This window comes from Mustela nigripes, chromosome 8 (genome assembly GCF_022355385.1).
Source record: "Mustela nigripes isolate SB6536 chromosome 8, MUSNIG.SB6536, whole genome shotgun sequence".
In the NCBI taxonomy this organism is placed as follows: Eukaryota; Metazoa; Chordata; class Mammalia; order Carnivora; family Mustelidae; genus Mustela; species Mustela nigripes.
Genome location: NC_081564.1, coordinates 22,809,909 through 22,821,379, shown reverse-complemented (window position 1 = coordinate 22,821,379; position 11,471 = coordinate 22,809,909). Strand labels below are relative to the sequence as shown.

The following is an 11,471-nucleotide window of genomic DNA, read 5'->3' as shown; positions in this document are numbered from 1 at the left end:
TTCCATAAATGAGGCAAGTGACTCTCAGAGATGTCCTCTTGAAAGGGTGTTCTCATAGGGGAATGGGGAGCCAGGCCAGGCCTTTTAGGCAGGTCTAATGGTGGGATATCAGGCAGCATGACAGAAATCAAAGGACAGGGAAATCTTCTGGGCTTCCTTCATCACCTTGCATGCTTGGTGGACACACCTCACTGATCAGGTGTTTAAAAACCAAGGAAACATTAAAAAAAAAATCCAAAAAACCAAGAAACACCCTCACTACCCCAAGACCGTGCTTATGCCCCACCTCTTCCTCAGGGCCCAGGGAATGTGGGATCCCAAACAAAGACCCTCATGTCCTCATGATCTCAGCGATGAGAAAGCAGGCAAAAAGGTGGGGTGCTCAGCCCTTCCCCGTATTGAAGGTGCAGGGTCAGCATCACATAATAGGACTTGAAAGACACCAGGAAAAGTAGTGTCAGCCCAGTAGAAAAAACAGATCTTCAGCAAGGACATAGCCTGTCTCTTCTTGAACATGGACACTTGGTGCAAAAGGCTATGAGTTTCCCACCCCAACAAACTAAACTAACTCTGCTAGCTTAAACAAGTCCCCGAGTCTTACCAGTCAGAGCTGGATTTAGGGGGTGCCCTTTGCAGAACGCTAGGTATGGGGTTTCTTCATTAAGCAGATGGGAGATTGATGATGAGAGAGAAAGGGTGCCTGCTGGGGGCAGTCTTCACTCCTCCTGAAATCCCCCCTTTCTCTGGAGGCCTGGGAGCATGGGTGGGGATTTGAAAGGCACTCAGCCTGGGCTCCAAAACCCTCTGGCATGCTCTCCTGTGCCCACCTGCCCCCCCCAGACCTGTCCCAGAGCCAAGCACGGGACCTCACTTAATCCCAGTTATGTAATATGCAATCCAACAGTTGGCCAAGGAGGAGGTGCCTGGAGCCACACCCAGAAGTGGGGGCAAAAGGCCCCAGCTGGGTAGGGCCACAGATGAGGCTCAGTTTCTGCCTGGAGTAGCCCCCACTCCTCCAGCCTCACCCAGACACCATGAGTGGCCGAGTCGGAGACCTGAGCCCCAAGCAGGCAGAGACCCTGGCCAAGGTGAGAGCCCCTTTCCTTGAGCCCCAGAAGAAAAGGGCAGAGGAGAGGGGGGAGGGGGTGGCCAGAACCCTGTCCCACTCTGTTGGCTTAGTGTGTTTTTGACATTTTCTCTTTACCATCACCTTACCCAGGGTCATGTTCCACAGCAGCCAGTGATATCAGCTCTGTCCAGGGCAGGGGTTGAGGGAAAAGGACCACATCCAAGCAGTAATAGTGTGTGTGCCAGATCAAACTTGACTTCTTTTGTGGGAGACAGTATAAGAGAGCTTTACCGACAGCTGACCCCACCCCAGCCATTCCTCCCAGGCCCCTTCGATGGAACCCGAGGATGCTAATGGTTTGCCCTCTAACTCTGTTTCCCCTCCTTCCCGAGGACCCTGAAAGATAACCTGTCTGTAAGGGTGAGCGGGACAGAGCAGGCTGAGTGGTCAGCCCCACAGCCAATGGGGAGGAGAACATGCAATCACTAACCACGCTTTTGTAGATGGGGTGAAAAAAGGCAGAAGCCTCGGCAGGCTAATACACGGAAAGAACTATGAATGCACTCATACTCCAGTCCCCTTACCCACCCACCCACACAGTCACTCATTTATCCTTTTTTCTTCTCACCTCCCACCGCACCCTCCCCAACCATCCATCCATCCCTCCTCCTGTCTCTTCACCCACCAATCTCTCTTTCCTCTATTCCCCCATCTCTCCCTCCTTCTGTCCACTGATTTCTCCTTCATTCTTTTTCCATCCACCCACCCACTCAACCTTCCAAGCCTTCATCCATCCATCCTTCTTTCTATCCATTTACTCAGGATCTATCCTTCCGTCAATTCATCTGCCCGTCTCCCCATATACCTGCCTCTCATCCTATCCATCTGTCCACCCATCCTTCCATCGTCGTGGGCGTGTGAAAGAGAAGGGATGATGAAAACAATTATTGAGTCTGAGGGCCAAGGTTCAGTGCAAAAGCCACTTTAACCAGCATCTCCCTTCCCAGTTCCGAGAAAACGTGAAGGACGTGTTGCCCGCCCTGCCCAATCCTGATGACTATTTCCTTCTGCGCTGGCTCCGAGGTGAGGGCAGAGGTGGGGGAGACCAGGGTGAGGGGCAGTGGAAGGGGCCTGGTCCTAACCGCTGCAGAACAACTCATGGCTCTCAGGATCCAATCACACTGTCTTGCTTCACATGCTCAGATCCAGGAGAGGGGAGGGCCCTACCTGGGAGGAAGAAAGGAAGGTCCTACCCGGGCCCCTAGTGCCATGCATAGCTCCTCACAGTCCAGGACCAGGACAATGTGACTACAAGGCAGCCTCTCTCCTGCCTCACACCTTCCTTCCATCTTCACACAGCTCGGAATTTCGACCTGCAGAAATCAGAGGCCATGCTCCGCAAGGTGAGACCTGTCTAACCATGTTTGATAGGGGATCTGGGTTGATGGAGATCTGGGAAGTGTTTTGTGGGGCGCAATCCACACCTCCAGCTCCCATCTCCACCCCCTCACTGAAGGTGCTGGGAGCCCAGCGGGGCCTTACCTCTCCTCCTCTCCCTTTCAGTATATGGAGTTCCGGAAGTCCATGGACATTGACCACATCCTTGATTGGCAGCCCCCAGAGGTGAGCCAACCCCTCCCCCAACACCCCAGTCCTTTATAGACATAACATTCAAGCAGCCTCTGGGTCACTGGAGAACACGAGTGAAGGGCTACAAGCCTGAGAGGCCCGTGGAACTGCCTGCAGGCCTCCAAGCACCTCTCCTCTAATAAAGATGAACATTTCCTGGTTGCTTATGAGGTCCTGGCCTGAGTTAAAACTTTAACTGCATGAATTTACTTAGTCATCACAACTCAGAAGTGGGTACAACTGTCCCTATTTTACAGATGAGGAGACTGAGGCCCAGCAAAGGTTAAGCATGCTACCCAAAATCCCGCAGCCTCAACGTCGAGCTGGGATTTGAATTCACATGAAACTGGCTCTTCACCACCACAGATAGCTTGTGCCTCTGAGCCCTCACCCCTAGGGCCTTGATCAAAGCATCCTGTCTGTGCAGGAAAGAAATTTAGCCCACCAAGTTGCTGGAGAGAACAGTCCCACCACTGGCACTCTTAGTAAAGCCATAGTGGCCATAGTTTCATTTGTAGAGTGTAAGTTCTGGGCCAGGCACTGTGCTTTGCCAATATGATCTTGGGGACTTTCCCTAAGGGAGGGATTAACCAAACCATTTTACAGAAGAGAAGTGGAATGGGACTCGGGAAGGGACTGTCACTTTTTCAAGGATGCACAGCAAGGATGCAGTGGTGTCTCTATTTGGACCAAATATATTGACCTTCAGAATCCATGTTTTCCATCACTAAGCTCAACTTTTCCATTAAGAAAAGTTAATGGAAAGGGACGTGGGAGATGTTGGGGGACAGAATTAAGGAGCCAAGAGGCCTTCAGCCAGACCCAGCTGATGCCTGGCTTTGCCATGTACTCTCTACAAGCAAGGTATTCCCCCCAGGGTCCCTTAGTTTTCCTCACCTGGACAATAGTGCCATCCTTCAGGGAAGGGGCAGTGCTTATAGCATGCTGTGTGCAGGCTTGGGTCATCCAGGCCAGCCAAGTATGGGGGTCTCTGGAGAAGTACATAATGCCAAGTTCTGTGTATCTTTCCATGCCCAGGTGATCCAGAAGTACATGCCTGGTGGCCTGTGTGGCTATGACCGGGATGGCTGCCCGGTGTGGTATGACATCATTGGGCCGCTTGACCCAAAGGGCCTCCTCTTCTCGGTCACCAAGCAAGACCTGCTTAAGACCAAGATGAGGGACTGCGAGCGCATTCTGCATGAGTGTGACCTGCAGACAGAGCGGGTAAGGCCCAAGCTGAGTGAGGCGGGCAGCTGGGTGCAAGTGAGGCTGCCAGGGGACAGAGTCCCAAGATCACACACACTGTGCTCTCTGCTGTCACAGTCAGAGGACTCTGGGGTCAAACCATCTCAGCAGCTCTGCTGCTTCCTAGCTGTGTGGTCTTGGAGAGTCATGTCTCCGCTCTAAGCTTGTTCCTCACCTACAAAAACAATAATAATAATAAATAATGGTTGCAAAGATTAAAGGAGATAATGCAAATGTATGGCCCAGCACACAGAGCCTCATGCATATTTCTCAACAATGCTAGTTACTTTTACTCCTTCTGAGTCTGCTGTTCCTTCTGTTCAGATAACTCTATCCCCCAGTGCATGGATACCTCCCACACTTCCCTTGGCTCTCTCCCTTCTATTGTTCAGGTCCCAAACTTAGATGTCACCTTCTCTGAGGTCCCTATCTGGGTTAACGTGTCCCCGCAGCTCCTGTGCTGCTTACTTGCAGCACTTACCTCGGGACTTACAGCGACCTAGTTGCTTGTCAGTCTCTCCAAGCAGAATGTGAAGCCTTTGAGCACAAGAATATTATAGGTTATACTCTCCATGTCTGACACAAAACAGGTGTTTAATAAATATCAATTGGGAGGGTGCCTGGGTGGCTCAGTGGGTTGAGCCTCTGCCTTCGGCTCAGGTCATGATCTCAGGATCCTAGGATTGAGCCCTGTGTTGGGCTCTCCGCTCAGTGGAGAGCCTGCTTTCCCCTCTCTCTCTGCCTGCCTCTCTGCCTACTTGTGATCTCTCTCTCTCTTTCAAACAAATAAAATCTTTAAAAAAATAATTATCAAGGGCGCCTGGGTGGCTCAGTGGGTTGGGCCGCTGCCTTCGGCTCAGGTCATGATCTCAGGGTCCTGGGATCGAGTCCCGCGTCGGGCTCTCTGCTCAGCAGGGAGCCTGCTTTCCTCTCTCTCTCTCTCTCTCTCTGCCTGCCTCTCCATCTACTTGTGATTTCTCTCTGTCAAATAAATAAATAAAATCTTTTAAAAAAATTATCAATTGGACCAACTGAGGGATAATTGGATGATTGAATTGTAGTATGAATGGATGGATGGGTGGGTCAATTAATGGATGGATGGACAAACGGATGGATGGACAGATGATAAATGGATAATGCATGATGGATGGATGGACAGTTAGATAGATGGATGGATGGGTAGGTGGATGTGTGGGTAAATGCATTCAGTTTTGTCCATTTGTTCCTTTGAGGACAGAGTAGGGGGCTGGTAGAATCACTAAGGGGTCAAATGCTAGGGTCACCATGTCCCAAGTTCTGAGCCTGCACCCTGAACCTTGGAAGTAGTCTTCGCTTTTATTGTTGCAGCTGGGAAAGAAGATTGAGACCATTGTGATGATATTTGACTGTGAGGGCCTGGGACTGAAGCACTTCTGGAAACCTCTGGTGGAAGTGTACCAAGAGGTGAGGAGAAGGCCCCATGGGTGACTTCTGCTTTCCTTAATGATGAGCTTGGTCTGCTGTGACCTTGTTCACTCAAAGCCAGGATTTGGTAAAAAGTGGTGGACTTTCTGGGCTCTGGCACTGCAACGCAGGACCTAAAGGGCCTTAATGTGTTTTCCAAAAGACAGGCCTCAGAGTCAACACTGTACTGAGACCCTAGAGGCCACCCTCTGCCAAATCTTCCCAGTTCTGTCATCCCAAGCTCTGTGACTCCAGCAAGTCACTTCATGCCTCCATGCTTCAGTTTCCTTGCCTACAAAATGCAAATACCGGTATTCTGCATTTCAAAGGGATGTAGGGATATTCCGGTGGGTTGATATATAAAATGTGTACACAGTGCTTGGAAAATTGTGAAGATTTAATGAACAATAGTTACTATTATTGCTATACTACTATTACTATAAGATTTACTCTGAAAATGATTATTATTAGAGTGTGGTTGTTAAAGTCTGAAGAGAGAAACTCTCCTCCGGAGGCCAGTGGAGGTGATGGAAATAAAGGAAACCCTCCTTAGTCCTTTGGACACTCCAGAAGGGAGACTGAAAGGCAATGGGGGTAGGAGAAGATGAGATGTGGACTCTGATGGGGTCTTTCTTGGTTCTACAGTTCTTTGGCCTCCTTGAAGAGAATTACCCGGAGACCCTGAAGTTCATGCTCATTGTGAAAGGTGTGTGACAAGTGACTTCACTTTTTTGTGCCTCAGTTTCCTCATTTGTACCCTAGAAACAATAAAAGTGCCTTCTTCCCTGGGTAGTAATGAGGCAGGTTGGTTGCTTGGCTGCATGCAAGTCACTTAGAACGCCTGGAATAAAGTTAGTGTTCCTTAAATAGTAATTTCTGCGGTTGGCCTTACTACAAGAAGAGGCAGTTCCAATACTAGCTCTTCCAGGAATCCTCTCTCATTTCTCCCACCCATGTTGATCTCCTCATTGCCAAACTGCCTGTGACACTGAAAGCTGGAGCAGCCAAGTCTGGCCTTTCCTGCCTGCTGCCTTCTGGAGGTCTCTAGTTGTCTTATGTGTTCATCCTGGTTTTTTCCCTCAGTTGTTCTGCCCAAATGAATATTTGATGGTTGGCTGGTTAATTGGTTGGTTGGTTGATTATTTGTTTCGTTGGTTGTCTAGTTTATTGGCCAGTTGGTTGGCTGTCTAGATGAATGACTGGTGGGTGGTTGGAGAGTTAGTTGGTCAGTTAATTGATTGGTTGATTGGTTGGTTTGTTAGATAGTTGTTGGCTTGGTTGACTGAGGGACCAGCTAGCATTTTGGTTAGTTGGGTAGGTGATTAGCAAGTTGGCAGATTGGTTAGTCAACTGGCCAATTTGTCATTTAGCTGAAACTTGGATGGTTGGCTGGCTGCAGAAGGCAAGTGGCTGTGTTGTTAGTTGGTTGCTTAATAGGCTGATGGGTTTTCTGGTTGGCTGATTTGTTAGTTTGTTGTTTTGACTATTTGGTAAGTTGGCTGACTAGTTGGTAGTCTAATTGGTGGCCTGATTAGAAGGCAAATTGATGGGCCATTTTCTTGCTTGGTTGATTGGATGATTGACTGGGTGGCTGGTTAGTTGGCTGCCTGTTATCTGGCTACCAATTGTGGAGGCAGTTTGGCAAGTGCAGGACATTTTCCAATTCATGAATCCTCCATATTAGTGGCTATGACTATTACAGAGAGAGTGTCACAATGGAATAATTTTTTTCTCCATTATCTTTGTATCTCTCCAGCTACCAAACTGTTCCCTGTGGGCTACAACCTCATGAAGCCCTTCCTGAGTGAAGACACACGCAGAAAAATTATAGTATTGGGAAGTAAGTAATTCTAGCTCTATTCCCTGAGCACTGTGCCACCTGGAGTCAGACATTCCTTCTCAAAAGTAAAGTGAAATATATTTTACTCTATAGAGTATACCCAGTTATCTTTGGAACATTCCATGTCCTTGGTGACTGAGGCCTCACACCTTCTCCTTATTAGTTTCAGTGTGGTTGATAGGCAACCTCTGGGCTATAGGCCTCATTTTCCTTTCAATGCTTATCACCTCAGTGCTTCTAAAGGCAATGTGGGCTGAGTAGGATAAGGAAGAAGGGCAGGAAGAGGAAGAGGAGATGTGATTCAGGGAAAGGAGTGTCAACAAGAAGGGACTGGATAAGTGAATAATAATGCATCTATTTGATGAATTACTAGAAAACCATAAAAGATGATTTGATACCAAGGGAAATGTTATTAAGTTTTTAAAAGCAGATTATAAAGTGGAGTGGATAGTATCATCTTCCTTGTAAAAACAAAAATAGATTACTGGAAGAAAATGAAACAAAATGTTGATTTGTGGATGGCAAGAAATCAAGCATTTTTTTTTTTACTTTGTATTTTTTTCTGTTTTCTAAAGTTTTATAATAACATGTATTACTTGTATAAGTAGAAAAAAATCATTATTTTTAAAAATGATAAGGAGGGGCACCTGGTGGCTCAGTGGGTTAAGACTCTGCCTTCAGCTCAGGTTATGATCTCAGGGTCCTGGGATCGAGCCCCACATCGGGCTCTCTGCTCAGTGGGGAGCCTGCTTCCCCCTCTATCTCTGCCTACTGCTCTGCCTACTTGTGATCTCTCTCTCTCTCTGTCAAATAAATAAATAAAATCTTTTAAAAAATTAAAATGATAAGAAAAGAGAAATCGTTCTTAAACTCAAGCCAATGACCTTGAACTTGGAGCAACTTCTTGCAAGCAGAATGGTCAGATCATCAAATCAGGAGATCTAAGAATGTGGGAAGGTAGAGTCTTACAAATCCTTGCTTTCTTTCTCTTCCTGATACTTGAGTCTTTGCCTCTGCCCAGTTCCACAGGGATAGGGAGCTAAGTGGATCACAAGGTAGCCCCCCAAATCCAGTAGCAGTGTGGGTAATGCCACACTCCAGGTACAAGTCTGGGGCTCTGTCCTACTGGTGGCACACAGGGTCCTGTGTGTTTGGCCCTCGTGTGCCAAGCATTATGGTCTTTGCTTTTATCCCACTGGAGGCAAGGAATATCCCATGGCCACAGTGGGGTTGGGGGTGAGTAGGGGAGATAGCCTGGATTGTCATAAGACCCAGAATGCATAGAGTTTTGCACAGGGCATGAAGAACAGTAATGAGCATTATGGCTTTAGTGATTAAGCAGCACAGAAAGGGAAGGTCTATTCAAAGGCCCAGGGCTATCCATTCCCCACCAAGAGGTCTGTCTTGAGTATGCCATCTATATGCTGTATGGCTGCCAACAAGGTTTTTTACTTCAAAGGCTTTAAAGTCTCCTTGAGACAATTAGATGATTCTTATCTTCACTACTCAGGACTGGAAGACCCTCAAAAATGTGCAAACCCGTCAGCTCAGGAAACATTTTTCCATAGCAATACAATTCTGGATGACACTTCTTACAGCCCAAGGCCTGAGAGACTGGTTAATTGGTCTTTGTAGCCTAGTAGGGTTTTGGGCTTGGGCCCCACCCCAGTGGGAGTGGAGGGCTGACAAGTCCCCTCCACACTTTAACCCCTCTGCCCACAGGCAACTGGAAGGAAGGTTTGCTGAAACTCATCAGTCCCGAGGAACTGCCTGCTCAGTTTGGAGGGACTCTGACTGACCCAGATGGGAACCCCAAGTGTTTAACTAAGGTACAAATAACCCCAGACAGGAGAGGGGAGAGGAGTAGAGTTGAGTTCCTTTCTCACCCACTCATTCATTCCACAAATTCTCCACAGACATGGAGAGACCCCGTAAGACGGGTACTGGGCTAGACAGTCCCAGCCTCCCTATCACCAGGCTCTCAGCAGCTGTGCAGGCAAACAAGAAAGGAGGAAAATGTGACTCTGAGGGATGAACTGGAAGGGGAGGTTTCCAGAGGAGGTTTTGACCCTGGAGGGTCAGGGAAGGCTTTCTGGTGGCAGGTGGTGGGAAGGTGGCAGTGGGAGAGGACAGGGTGAGCAGCATACTTCCAGAAGATGGTGAAAGCATCTCAGGCAGGAGAAACAGCATGAATTCAACAGCACAAGCAATGCCATGGTCAAAAGAGTGAAGCAAGCCCATTCTGTCCTGTGTCTGCAGATCAACTATGGTGGGGAGATCCCCAAGTCCATGTACGTGCGGGACCAAGTGAAGACTCAGTATGAGCACTCAGTGCAAATCAATCGTGGCTCTTCACACCAGGTGGAATATGAAATTCTGTTCCCAGGCTGTGTTCTCAGGTAAGGGCCTGGACACCAACCCATTTCTGGCTGATCTTACACCTTCAGGGTCCCACAAGAATGAGCAGGACTTATCCCCCTCCCGCCCACCCAGGTGGCAGTTCTCCTCTGATGGTGCAGACATTGGTTTTGGGGTCTTCCTGAAGACCAAGATGGGGGAGCGGCAGCGAGCTGGGGAAATGACAGAAGTACTCCCCAGCCAGCGTTACAATGCCCACATGGTGCCTGAGGATGGGAGCCTCACCTGCTCAGAAGCCGGTGTCTGTAAGTCTACCCTGGCTGGAACTCAACTCTGGAAGGCTGGAGCCACCTGTCCCATGGTTTAGAGGAGGAAACAGAGGGGCAATGACCCCCCCTATCCCAGGAACATACAGCCTAGGTTAGTGTAATTCATCCACACAGTTGATCATTCAGACTACACTCTCAGGCATTTACTACACACCAAAAGCTAGTGATGCCTTGAAAAGTTCAGAGTACTTGGCCCACAGGACACAGACAAGGGACAATAAGGCATTTCCCAGGCAGAAACTGGGGTTCTGAGAAGTAAGTCAACTTATTCAGAGCCACACAGTTGAGTGTGATGTCAGGGTCCCACCTCAGTCTCATGGTAGCTGCATAACCCCCGGCAAAGCTTACCAATCTGGACCCTTGGTTTGCTCTTCTGTGAAGCAGAGGTTACAACCTCTGCCTCTTGGGTGATTGTGAGGAAGTAGAAGGTATACACTGGTCACACTTTATCCAAGTGGGCTGGGAGGTCTTTTGACATTCCCAGCTTCCCTCCCACCCCCACCAACCCCTATCATGCAAGTGTCCAGGTGTGGAGATAATGGGACGCAGTGGCCATTGTCCTCATTGCCAACTCGTGCAACTGAAGTCAGGCTGGACATGCGCCAAGAGGAGGTCAGTGTCTGTTTACAGACATGGCTTAAGAGTGACAGTTCCCATAGGAAAGGGAAAAGGAGTGGTGGGAACTTGGCCCAGCTTAGTTAACATAGCAGGTAGAAACAGAGCCTGTCCTCCCTCCTGTAGCTGGGGTAGAGACATGGGCAATGTGAAGCCAGGCCTAACTATCCATCTGTCCATCTGTCCCCACAGATGTCCTGCGCTTTGACAACACCTATAGCTTTGTCCATGCCAAGAAGGTCAGCTTTACAGTGGAAGTGCTGCTCCCAGACGAAGGCATGCAGAAGTATGACAAAGAACTCACCCCTGTCTAGGCAGCTTCCTCACTTCTCTGAGACCCCAGACCCTCTCCTTTTTCTATATATATCCTATCACCCTTCCTTCCCTCAGAAACTGATCACTAGTCTTCTTGACTCTGTGAGATTAGTCAGTAAAGAAAGAGCTGCCTTGAGGAAGACTTATGTGCTGTGGTCAGATCAGGAAAGGCACAGTTTTTGAAGGATGCCAAGATTGCATAAGAGAAGGAAGAAAGGTGAAAGCAAGAGGTGACATCACTGAAACCCAAGAAATCACAAAACGAATCCTTACCTTTTGTCCTCACTTCTCCTAAGGCATTTGTGTGTGTTCAAATTTCTACGCTATGAGCTATGAGCCACTTGGGTTACAAATACATCTAAATTCTTTTTTACTTCTACTCCTTATACAGTAGATGCTCAATATATACTTGTGAACTTGAATGAAGGTAGTGAGCAGGGTAATTCACCGGTGTACATTTCAGCACCTAGGACAGAGGCCAGAGCCACCCTGGTTACTGCCCCCTCAGGTAGGTAGGAGAGGCCTCCATAAGACTTCCCAACCCATCACTCCCACCTGTATCCACTTCCCTTGGAACTCACACCTTATATTCTAAGCAATTAAAGAAACTTTACTGAAAGCAAAA

The 11,471-nt window shown here is 48.4% G+C and overlaps 1 protein-coding gene across 1 annotated transcript; it reads left to right on the top strand.

Annotated features, from left to right (window-relative positions):
• Window positions 1-954: 954 nt before the first annotated feature.
• LOC132023330 (SEC14-like protein 3) lies at window positions 955-11,471 on the top strand. The gene is made up of 12 exons (XM_059408823.1): window positions 955-1,088; window positions 2,077-2,152; window positions 2,429-2,472; window positions 2,633-2,692; window positions 3,737-3,925; window positions 5,294-5,389; window positions 6,035-6,095; window positions 7,146-7,229; window positions 8,952-9,058; window positions 9,489-9,628; window positions 9,723-9,892; window positions 10,724-11,471. Exons 1-12 carry the CDS (start codon window positions 1,035-1,037, stop codon window positions 10,843-10,845), a joined length of 1,203 nt encoding a protein of 400 aa, XP_059264806.1. The 5' UTR covers window positions 955-1,034; the 3' UTR covers window positions 10,846-11,471.

What these genes read in the sequence shown, in the direction of transcription:
- LOC132023330 (XM_059408823.1), top strand. Translation starts at nt 1,035, where the DNA reads ATGAGTGGCCGAGTCGGAGACCTGAGCCCCAAGCAGGCAGAGACCCTG. An exon ending in AGGCAGAGACCCTGGCCAAG is followed by an intron (nt 1,089 to 2,076) that starts GTGAGAGCCCCT and finishes CTCCCTTCCCAG; the next exon opens with TTCCGAGAAAACGTGAAGGA. An exon ending in CAGAGGCCATGCTCCGCAAG is followed by an intron (nt 2,473 to 2,632) that starts GTGAGACCTGTC and finishes TCTCCCTTTCAG; the next exon opens with TATATGGAGTTCCGGAAGTC.